General features: G+C 29.0%; 2 protein-coding genes across 2 annotated transcripts; one reads left to right on the top strand and one right to left on the bottom strand.

Moving 5' to 3' along the window:
* The first annotated feature begins 2,618 nt into the window (after positions 1–2,618).
* Positions 2,619–9,732, top strand: LOC130946468 (amino acid permease 8-like). The gene is made up of 8 exons (XM_057875225.1): positions 2,619–2,724; positions 2,834–2,950; positions 4,850–5,083; positions 6,220–6,313; positions 6,431–6,648; positions 7,622–7,761; positions 7,882–8,109; positions 9,140–9,732. The coding sequence occupies exons 2-8, from the start codon at positions 2,866–2,868 to the stop codon at positions 9,560–9,562; spliced, it is 1,422 nt and encodes a 473-aa protein (XP_057731208.1). The 5' UTR covers positions 2,619–2,724; positions 2,834–2,865; the 3' UTR covers positions 9,563–9,732.
* A 617-nt stretch (positions 9,733–10,349) lies between these two features.
* On the bottom strand, positions 10,350–12,693 carry LOC130943771 (uncharacterized). Its single transcript, XM_057871788.1, has 6 exons — positions 12,467–12,693; positions 12,272–12,396; positions 12,095–12,191; positions 11,371–11,480; positions 11,203–11,277; positions 10,350–10,696 (listed from the first exon to the last, which is right to left on the bottom strand). Exons 1-6 carry the CDS (start codon positions 12,534–12,536, stop codon positions 10,646–10,648), a joined length of 528 nt encoding a protein of 175 aa, XP_057727771.1. The 5' UTR covers positions 12,537–12,693; the 3' UTR covers positions 10,350–10,645.

Below are 12,693 nucleotides of genomic sequence, written 5' to 3'. Positions count from 1 at the left end.
GTTTGTAGAATGACTAGTATATAAACTTACAAAAAAGAAAAAAATAATATATATACAATAAAATATAAATTATACATTTTGTCTCTATTATATCAAAATTTTTTTAAATTATAAAAAAATAAATTTATTTAAAATAAAAGTAATGTAATTAAGTGTAATTTATTTAGATATAATTAAAAAATAATTGAATACTATATACAGTAAAAAATTAATATTATTGAAAGATAAAATTAAATTAAATTTTATTTTTATGTATCGTTTTTGTCCCTAACGTTTTCGTCCTATTTAAGTCCCTAACGTTTCAAAATCGTCTCAATTTTGTCCCGCCATCAATTCTGTTAACGGATCCTAACGGCAGGACAACATTGAGTCAATTTTGAAACATTAGGAACTTAAATAGGACGATTAAAATGTTAAGAATAACTTTGGAACTTACCCCAAACGTTGAGAATAAAAACAATACTCTATTCTTCTTTTTATGATATAAAAGATTTTTTTTCATCGATCACTTTTAATAAAAAATAGTATATATTGCATTCTTTGTTCAGAAGGCAATGTATACATCAAACCTTTTTTGTAGACAGACATCTTTGGATGTTCATATAAGAACACATCTGAGTTCTGATTTTTTTTTTTAACCTAAAGCAAACTATTTAAGTAAATTATGAGTATCTAAAAAAGAGGAATATTCTTCATGCATGGAGAAACAAAATACTATATAACAAGAACACATGATAATATATATCATGTATATAATAATAAATGATTAATTTTTAATTTTATTCTGAAAATATAGAAGCAATAATAATACAAAAGAATAACAAATAAAAAATAAAGAAAAACTCAAAATAAAAATGATTAGAAATTGAACTCTCACCTGTCACCATATGCACCTTGTTTAAAATCCATCAGATAAATTATCGCATTGTGGGGGGAAAAATATTAGTGCCAAGAATTAATTCAGTACCTTGTGGTATAATGCAATAAAATACCGTGTTTTCAACAAAAAATATTTTAAAAAATTTATACTAAAATATCTGAAAAGACAAAAATATTATTTTCACTTTTATATGTCTTTTTAAAAATATTTTCAATGGAAATAGTTTTAATAAAATATAATCAAACATATTTTCAAAATTCTTTTTCATTTTTACTGAAAATAAAATTTTAATTTTCATGATTGGTTACTATTTTAATTTTGACTGCGGATATTTTTGGTTTCATCTATGAAAAAAAACTGTAAATATTGATTCAACAATGCAATATAGCCATAAAAATAATATATAATAATCGTTCAAATGGTTGACATTATTAATTTTATTCGTTTTTGTTTTTGGAACATTATTGTGAATGAAAATTAAAAGTAGGTGATCATGCAAACTGTAAGCAAAGTTTATTTTTATTTTTACTTTTTATTTTGTTTTAAAAATTCATAAAAATAAAAAATACAAAAGGTGAAAAACATAAACTAAACAAACCATAAACATTCTAGTCAATGTTTACATTATTTGATGGGTTAAATAGCTAGTAATAATAATAACGACAACGAGAATAATTTCTTTTGTAGACAAAGAAAATACATGATTAAGACACCGAAAAAAAAAAATACATGATTCAATATCTTTATAAAACTTATTTATACTAAAAATTAATACAAATTAAATGGTTTTTGAACAAAAAACAATTTTTTGGTAAGAGAAATCATCAATAACAATTATAAGCTTTCCTTGTTTATTGAAGGAGAAATTTATTATTTGTTATAAATTAGTTTTCATGCATAAATTATTTACATGATAATTTAATATACCTCCGTCATTTTAAATAACCATTCATATAGAAAATATAAAAAATATTATTTTAATTTTCAATATTTAGATCAAATTCTAATTAAATGCTGATATTTTAAATTTGTTATTTTAGTCTCAAGAATTGCAAAAGTATCAATATTATTCTATAGTTAAATTTGATATTAATAATGAGCATATTTAAGTTTTAATATGTTAATTTTTTTTATATGCAAAAAATATTGGTGTTTTTGTTAAAAATAGAATTATTTGGTATAATTACAAATGAGTAAATTTTATAGGTAGAGAGTCAATACGTAGAGTATGTGTTGGACACATGTCATTGTTCTGGCAACATGAAAGGTGCACGTTGGATACGTGTCATCATTTTGGCAACATGCAGGTACGTGTTAAACACGTGTCATCATTCTGGCAATATGCAGAATGCATGTTGGACACTTTTTTGCACTTCCATAATACTATAATATACTACAAATATCAATATTCAACTAAAACACCATTTTCATCTCCATATTAAAAATAATTTTTGGTTTCAATACGTAGATAAAATTGACACACCAATGATCACTAATATAGAATAATTAATCATTAATTATTCAAGTAAAATAATTTAATAAGAGAATAATATTAAATTGGTTTGAAATTTTTTAAAATTCAAATAAAATTTGACCCAATCATTAAAAACTAAATTAATACTTTATCCATATAAAAAATAATTATTTTTATTTAATAGCGAGGTATATGAAAATAAAATTGTATCTATTATTGGCATAATATAACAAAGAGATAATGATTGTTAGTCATGTTAGTATTCTAGAGATTCTCATGCATTCAAATTCATAAGCAAAAATCAAGGAACACTTTCTTGTTTCAGCGAAGACTCAACAGATCAGAGATCCTACTTTCATTCTAAAAAAAGGTTCCTAACTCTTCACACAGTAACTTAAATAACTTCCTCCTCATATCACTTTTGTGTTTCAAGAACACAACCAATTAGCGCGTATTCAATTCAATTCAATTCAATTCAGATCACACGAACAGGAACAAGATCTGATTCTAGATGGACATTGAAGCAGCGTCTAACGTTGTTCCCGCCACACACAAAAGTGTCGAAGTCGATGATGATGGCAGATCCAAAAGAACCGGTTTGCAATCTCTTTCTCTTCTAATTAATTACTCTTCTTTCTTTTTCTTTTCTCTTTATTTTCTTTCAGTTATCTTCTTCACCATGTCTCCGATCCTCATGCAAATTTCGAAGAAAATTCGATCCTTTACTTGCTTTCTTTTTTTCTCTAACATTTAATGGAAAAATAATATTTTATGCTAATTGTATTATTAAATTTTAAGAAAACGGTTTCGCGTTGAGGGATTTGAATAATATGCATTAGTTCTTAGTTCTTACGTTTAAATCATACTACTCTTAAGTTTAAGGTAACCAATCATGTAATCGTTTTGAATGGAAATAGAACCTTCCATATCGTGCATGCCTATCAATTTTCTATTTCTTAAACAATATAAGAACTTTAATGCATTTAATATCACAAAAAAATTAAATAGTATATGTATACAAAAAAATCAATGATATATATTATTTTAAATATTTTTAATATATATTTTATATTTCAGTGTGTATTCTATACATGTTACTAATTTTTAACATGTAAAATAATTGAAAAAACATTGCTATTTTTAATAAGAAAAAGATAGAAAAAATATTTTATCAAAATATATTATATATAAATATTTTTTTTATTTTAGAGTTTAATTTTGATGCACTAACAGTATAAAGCATTTTATACAGTCGTGCAATCACATCTTTTCTTTTATATGACTATTCACGCGGTCAATATAAAATGTAGTTATTTTTACTAATGTGACTTTACATAATTGAATACACATATAAAATTACTTTACACTGATGTGCATCAAAATTAAATTTTTATTTATGGAGTATCTTGTTAACCTGTATAACAATTCCTCATAAGAAAATCAGAAAAAACATTGTTATTTTTAAGAAAAAAAACTATTTTATCAAAGCATATTATATTTGAATTTTTTTTAGTTTTAGAATTTAATTTTGGTATACTGACAATGTAAAGCATTTTACACAATTGTACAATTACATCCTTTTTTATATGGCTATTCACGCAGTCAATATAAAAAGTAGTTATTTTTGTTGATATGATGTTACGTAATTACATGCATGTGTAAAACTATTTTAATTCTTATTTCTAAAACAATTTTGCTTGTCATATGGAGTATATCTTGTTAACCTGTATAACAATTCCTCATAAGAAAATCAGAAAGAACAGTGCACTAGGTACCTGAACTTTGCTAATTATTAAAACACATATTTGCCTAATAAAAATATGAATCTATAAATAAAAATTAATTTTATATTTACTTTGACGAAAATTTAAGACTATATTAAGAATTTTCCTAACATAGGATTTAAATCTTCTCATGTTTTTTTTTTTTTATCATGTATCCATTTTAACCGTACCTTTGATTATAATTGATTGTTTATCTTTTTTTTGTTTAATCTTATTTGAACAACTAAATCAACAATAGGACTAAAACATGACCAAAACACGATATAAGAAAGATATGAATGACAAAATATATTCCAACTTTTATGATTTCTCCTTTGATTTTTTATTATCCTTATTAAAAATAGAAATGACAAATAAGTAAAGCATACGAAACATACATTGATTTTGGCACATGATTTGGCATACCATTTATCCAATAATATGAAAAGACACAAAGCAATAGAGAATTAGGCATACATTATAGAAAGTTGACACAACAAACTTTCTTAGTTACATAACGTAATTTATTTGGTGGAGAATCACAATATCACAATTTAATATATTTAATTAAATTATTATTTAATATTTTTTAATTATTAATTTTATATAAAAATAATAAATTTAATATTGATATACTAATTGTATAAAGAATAAAGATTTTAAACAGACATATAATTATATCTATATTTATTTATGACTATTCACGTCGTTAATGTGAAGCGTTGCCTGCAGGGAATGTGGTGACGGCAACAACACACATAATAACAGTTGTGGTTGGGGCAGGAGTGTTGGCTCTTGCATGGGCCATGGCCCAACTTGGATGGATAGCAGGCATTGGCATCATGGTTGCATTTTCATGCATCTCCATTCTCACTTACAATTTCATAGCTGATTGTTACAGATACCCTGACCCTGTTACTGGCAAGAGGAACTACACTTATATGCAAGCCGTCAACTCATATTTAGGTATCTTTTTTCAAAGCTGGGGAGCAAGAGAAATACTTTTATAAAATTGCTTAGATACTTTCTTTGGTCTTTAATATTGAAAAAAGATAAATAGATCTTTAACTTTTTAATTCAAATACACATACATTTCTAACTAATTAAAAATATAACAATGTTCTTGATTTTTTAAAATACGGAACATTTAAATTTTTCTATCCAAAATATATAAAGATAAATTGATCACCCAATGGGACTTAAATATTCCGTATTTTAAAAAATAAGAAACGTTTTTGTATTTTTAATTAATCAAAAGACTTATTTGTCTTTGAAATAAAAAATTAGTGACCTATTTTATCTTTACTCTTTGTTGTTTACTCTTAATTATTTATCCGAAAGATAAAACGATATTCCACAATTCAAAAATTCTTAACCATTCAAATAATTAGTCTAGTTAGTTCTCAACTATTCAAATAATTGGTCTAAACGGACCTTGTAAATAATGATTTGTTGATGTCTCAATGACCATTTAAACTAATTATTTAAATACTTGATAATCAAGTAAGAATTTTCAAATTATAAAAGACTATTTTATTTTTCGAATAAATTGTCAGAGATCAGAAAGGACAATTAATTTATAACATTTTAAGAGTATTTAGATGTAATTTAAAAAAGAAAATTATTATTTAAAAATAACAATATGTATCTTTTTAAAAAATGTACAAATTTTAAAAGGTTTTAGTAAATTACTTTTTTCTAAAATGTCAAAAAATTAAAAAGAGAAAGACTTATTTGAAAAGTAAATCCAAATATAATTATTTTTTTAATAATAATACTGTATGAACAATTCTTTTTGTACAACCATTGTTTAAGTTTAACTAAGGCTTTGAAAGTTTACATATTTACATTAAAGGTATACTCTTTGATCATTTATTCTTATATAAAATTTGTTAACCCTTGGTTGTACTATAATAAAGATTGTTCACATAACAATACTTGTTTTTTTTTTTTTCAAATATTATCTAGTCAATTCCTTTTTAATGATAATTTAAGTAACAAATGTGAAAATAATTGCTTTTATATACAATTTGATAACTCATAAAATGCAAACCAATTATTAAATGGCATATTAAATTCATATTTTACAAATTGATAAATAGGTGGGAAAATGCATGTGTTTTGCGGATTGATCCTATATGGGAAGCTGGCTGGTGTTACAGTGGGTTATGTAATCACTACTTCAACAAGCTTGGTGTAAGTTACAACAATTCACAAACTAATAATAACATCTATATCTAATTATCTATACATTAATAATTAATAACAATAATCCATTTATTATTTATTTATATAAGTGTGTGCATGTGACAGGGCTATAAAGAAAGCAATTTGCTTCCATGAAAAAGGCCACGATGCTTATTGCAAGTTTTCAAATAATCCCTACATGATTGGTTTTGGGATTGGGCAAATTTTCTTGTCCCAAATTCCAAACTTCCACAAATTGACATGGCTCTCAACTCTTGCTGCTATTACCTCTTTTGGTTATGCATTTATTGGAAGTGGACTTTCCCTAGCAGCCATAATCTCAGGTTATTACTTGTACCTATATTTTTTCATAAGCTTTCCGACATTAATTTCAAAATACATATATGTTTCTAGAAAATGTAATTTGTTTACAAGAATCTTCCACCAAACTAAAAAGTTAAGAGTAAAATCTTAAATTAATCAATAAATTAAAGGAGTTGTAGAACATTTTTTCTCGTATAATTATTTTGTCGGTCTCTATAGTTTCACTGAATTTTCAATTAAGTCTCTGCACTTTTTTTTCAATTGAGTCCCTATGACCCTATACCATATCAGATTTTGTAATTAAGTCCCTACCGTGACAAAAACTATGAAATTTAAACAGACTAAATATGTCTAACACTTTACTAAATATTCTATATAGTTTAACAGAATTTTCTGTTAATTTCAATGTTTTTGTTACGATAAGGACTTACTTACAAAATCTGTATAGTATAAGGATCTAATTGAAAAGAAAAAAAAAAGTATAAGGACCTCATTGAAAATTCGGTAAAATTATAGGGGTCTATCGAATAATTAAACCTTTTTTTTGGTATTTAAACGGGATTTACGCCTAAAAACAGTAATGAAAAATAGACATATTGAGGTAAAGTGACCACTCAGAGATCATCCGAAAGTATCATTCTAATACTAAGATTATTTATAGAATCTTTTTTTATAAAGAAAATGAGAATTAAAGTAATGTCATGAATATTTTGAGTATCAAAATAATACCCTAAGAATTTTTTAAAAAATGTGAACCAATTTTATTTTCTATTTTTATCTTTAGTATTTTTTAATTTTAAAATTTTATGAATAAAAAAATAAAAAATAAAAACGAAAATGCTGAAAATAAAAACGCAACCTAAAACCTACCCTAAAATTTTCACATTGTTAGCAACATCTTTGTTTCAAAAGCAATTTTCTTTGTAAAATTATATCTTGATAGTTGATGAAAAGAATGTGTAATTACTTAAAAGACATTTTGTCTATGAGCAGGAAAAGGACAACCAACTAGTTTAACTGGTGTCAAAGTTGGACCAGGTCTAACTGAAGCAGATAAAATTTGGAGGGTCTTTAGTGCTATGGGAAACATTGCACTTGCTTGTTCTTTTGCCACTGTTGTTTATGACATAATGGTATGTTATTTGTACTTATTTTGTCTTATACAGAAAATTGACACAGATTATAAACAAACCGGTACTAACTACTAACGGTATTAATTCATTTGGTTGATCTTTTCTTGGTGTTTAATTTAGGACACATTGAAATCAGATCCACCGGAGAACCAACAAATGAAGAAGGCAAATGTTGTAGGGATCAGTATGATGACAGTATTGTTCCTTGCATGTGGTGGACTTGGCTATGCTGCTTTTGGGGATCACACACCAGGCAACATCCTCACTGGCTTTGGATTCTATGATCCCTTTTGGTTGGTTGCTCTTGGTAATGTTTGCATTATCATTCACATTGTGGGAGCATATCAGGTTTGATATCATTCCTATTATTTCAAAATTACTATTAATTGACAGAAGAGGAACGCTAAGGACCATCAGAATTTATTATTTTTGGACATCTGTTAGCCATTAATGTTTAAAAGTATGGAATAAAGTATATTGTTAGATTACTAGACTAAAAGTAGGGGTGCACATGGCCCGGCCCGGCCCGGCCCCGAACACTTTAGGGGCTAATTTGGTGTGATTTCACCGGGTTTAGGGTCGGGTAAGGGTCTCAAAAATAGACCCGGTCATTATTCCGGGTCGGGTCCGGGCCATAGCTCGGGTCACCCGAACTCGGCCCGGTGGCCCGGTCATCATACACAATTAATATTTTTTGTTATTAGTGATGGATTATGACTATTCTTATGTGAAATTTAAGTATTGTAAACATTAATATTTTGTGTTATTAGTCATTATAAGACTATAAGTTAATGTTTTATGTTTAGAATGCATAACATTATGTTATTTGTATTGATTTAAATATTTGGTGTTATTAGACAATATTAGTATTGATTGTGGTTATGCTTTAATTTTGAAGAAGGGTTGATTCTTGTGTTATTATGTGAATGTTGTGATGTTATGGAATAATTATTTTCCAAAATTTAAAGGTTTAAGAGATGTAGAATCCAACTTTTGGTGATGTCGTGATAAAGTTGATCAAGACCCGGGCTTCACCCGGTCTAGACCCGGCTTTAGTGTGGCCCGAAAGTAACACGATTTCATCGGGTCTAGGGTCGGGTAAGGGTCTCATAAATAGACCCGGTTATTATTTAGGGTCGGGTTCGGGTCAACGCGAACCCGACTTCACCCGGCCCCATGTGCACCCCTAACTAAAAGAATTAGACTAAAGAAATTGAGTTGATGGCTAAATGACGATTAAAAGCAATAAATTCTAATGGTCCCGTAACATTTTTCTTGACAGAATCTGTCTTTTTCAAAATTATTCCAATAATATTTATTTCTGAATTGTATAAGCAGCATTATGTCTAATGTTTTCGAAATCTACCTTGTATGACAGGTAATGGCTCAACCATTTTTCCGCATAGTTGAGATGGGTGCTAACATAATGTGGCCACATTCAGATTTCATAAACAAAGAACACCCAACAAAATTGTGGATCTTCAAATTCAGGTTGAACATGTTTAGGTTAGTTTGGAGGACACTATTCGTTATAATTGGGACAATAATTGCCATGGCCATGCCCTTCTTCCACGAATTTCTTGCCCTACTTGGAGCAATTGGGTTTTGGCCACTCATTGTGTTTTTTCCCATACAAATGCACATTGCTCAGAGGAACATAAAAGTAGCTTCACCGAAGTGGTGTGCACTCCAACTTTTGAATTTCACATGCTTCATTGTTACAATGCTTGCAGCAATTGGTGCCATTCGTGAGATCGGCAAGAATATCAGCAAATACAAGATATTCACCTATAAGCAATAGTTCATAGTACATTTGGAAACAATAATAGAGATTTTGTAGTTACATTTACCTAGATTTTATATTCTTATGTTGCTTCAAAAGGACCTGAGTGGAGAAAACTAGTGAGCAATAACCATGCTTGATTAAATTCTTGCCACTACTAATTGATCTTAGTTGCAATATATGAAGTACTATTTATAGTTTGACATTCAAAATTTGAATAAGCTAAAACGACAAAATATAGAGATTGGATCAAATTCTTCTAAAGTGAAAAAGCCGATAAAATGAGAGCTTAATCACCTTTAAATCAAGGTAGTGAAACTCACACATGATAAAAATTACAAATTCAATGATAATTAACTCTTTACTTTGTCAGTTTACAATTTTTCTCATTTCAGTGGATCTTTTTCCATAGAGATTAGTGTAACATATTAATTAGTTATGGGAACTGTTAGTAACAAGTTAATCACAGAAACCACTAACAATAACAATATGCATGTTCTTTATTTATTCTTATAATGAATACAAGCCCTACCAACAAGAAGACATATAATGAGCCTAGAAAAGAACATTAATCTTACAATTCTAACATTCAATGAAGCTGCTTTTAGCTTGTGCTGAAGAGATAATTTCTGACTGCTGAAAAAGGCACAGTAAGAAGAATTTAAATATGCAGTGAGAACTGAGAAAGAAACCATATAAATCATCAAAAGTTGGAAGCTTCAAGTAGCAAATGTTGCCTCAAATTTGAATTCAGGAAACTGAAAATTGTTGAAAAGATTTCAAGGGAAATGAAAAATTAAATAAATTAAACTATAAACCTGAAATCAACTAGTGGCTCTAAGGTTGTCTTAACAAGTGTCTCGGGACAAAAAATACAAAGACAGTTGCCTGCCTCTAAGAATCTCTGTATGTCTGTCCTGAGTTAGTAACTTAACTTGGCCTAAGAGAACTATGATACAAGAAGTCAAGAACCCCAAGGAGATAACAGTATTTGTGCAAATTCCATTTCCACAAGAGCTATATTACACGAATCTCATGAATACAGAATACAGATTACAATTTTTTTCTTTCAAGAACAGTGAAGAATACAGCAAGCCATTTTCAATCGACAGGGATTTCAACATCCATTTTTAGTTCGGATTGGCCAAGAACCTGTGACAGATGGGAAACAAGAATTAAACAATATCCAGAAATAGAAAGGAACGGAAGAGGCTAAAAGTGGAGTCTTCTAACAGACAAGTTCTTGATGACCCTAACAGATTTTACATTTTAGTGTACGACTAAACTATAAGTCTTCTATCCTTATTCTTTCCCTTATTTATTTGTATGGTTTGTGCCAAACAAACTAGCCCTTTCATATACCCCTTTATATATATATATAAAGCATCCCTCACATCTAAGATATTTGCAACACTGTCTCCCAACATATTTCAACACATTTGTTATCTCATCTAAGATATTTGCAATCAGGCCAAATTTCTCAATTAAGAAGGCACAAGAAAAGTTGATTTTTTGAAATGCTTTCACATAAGAAGAAAATCCCTCTCCGAAGGCATCATTCTTTTTTTCTACTTGATTCTGTAGTTCCATCAGCTAATGACCATTAAACCATCTCTAATAAACCATGTCCAGAAAAGAATATTACAAAACTTACAAACCTTAATGAAGTCGTCCAATGTCAAAGAGGAGTCTTTTGTGTATCCGGCTTCTTTGAGAACTTGGCTCAAAACTCGCTGCAAATCAAAGAACAGAGACCAAAACCAAATCACTCATTTAGAATAGCGATATGAAATTAAAATTGGGACATGTATAGTCTTTGGTGATACCTCTCTCTGTTCATCAGACATGAATGAACCAGACAAATCTTTTAGGACTTCCAGTATATCATTGAAAGACACCTTCCCATTACGGTCCGAATCATATACTTTGAAAATAACTGCAACATAGACAAACAAGTAAACCTAAGTACCCCCACTAAAAGCAAACCACACAATGCCATGGACAAGTAAACCTAGGTGCCGCCATTCGATTCAAACAAATGGCAGACCTGAAGTTCTTTGAGAGTGAGCTATGAACCAATGGAACCATAACAACTAAACAAACTATATTATGCTTGCATATAAATTGAGAAAAATTCAGCATTTTTCACCTACTCTACATCTTCTGATTAAAACTACTTCTAAGGACACAAGTTAGAACTTCTCTGTAACACTAGCACCTTGCCGGTAGCCAGGTACCCATCAACCACATTTTTATTGATTATTTATTTCAATCCCACTATATCTACACCTTTTATAATAACCACCGATTTGACATCCGTATTTTCTTCTCTTTATTTTGTTAATTAAAAAACAATTTAAATACACAAGTAATTGGTAAAAATCGTATTTTTATACATGTGTCAAGAATGTTTGAGCTATGAATAGTGTTTTTCTATTTTTTATATAACTCAGTAAACATAAGAATCCAAAGGAATATAACTTGAAGGGAGCATGTTCAATTGCAATAACAATTTTGGAATTACATTTACAAAAAGATAGATACACATACGTTCAATTTTATGTTGTGCAGTAGCTTTAGCGCTAAAAGCAGATAAGAATGCCACAAAGTCCTTGAAATTTATACCATCCACCATCTTCAGTAACCGCTGCAAAGAAAGCACAGAATCCATGAAAGCATAACATAAAAAGGAAGTTAGTAATTTTGGAAAAAAGCTGCATGGTGCACCTGAGAAAGTGGATTCATGGCGAACTCAGGGACGGAGAGGAACTCATCGGAAGAGATGAAACCCTTAGCGTTGCGATCAAGCTGACAAAACCTTTGGTACAAGGACACTATCTCCTGCTGCGAAACTAAGAGTACGAAAAAACAAGTCAGATCTTAATGGAAGAGTGAATAGATAAGGAAGGAGGAGGGACCCACATAAATGGTCGCAGTGTTCCTGCACTTCTTCGATATCATACTGAGTAAGCATAGATGAAGCAGTTCCCATATGAAAGAGTTAGCATAGAATTGGGGTTTGGGGTTGGAGAGTGGGAGGGATTAGAGTAGCAGATCTACAAAATTGGAATAAGGGAGGACCAGATAGGTCTGTCAATATAAACACGTGGCTTTGCCTTGTCATCATCGTCTCCCTCGAAAACTCATCA

Source organism: Arachis stenosperma, chromosome 8, assembly GCF_014773155.1.
Source record: "Arachis stenosperma cultivar V10309 chromosome 8, arast.V10309.gnm1.PFL2, whole genome shotgun sequence".
NCBI lineage: Eukaryota > Viridiplantae > Streptophyta > Magnoliopsida > Fabales > Fabaceae > Arachis > Arachis stenosperma.
Note: the sequence above shows the minus strand (reverse complement) of the source record. Positions and strands in the feature narration are given on the sequence as shown.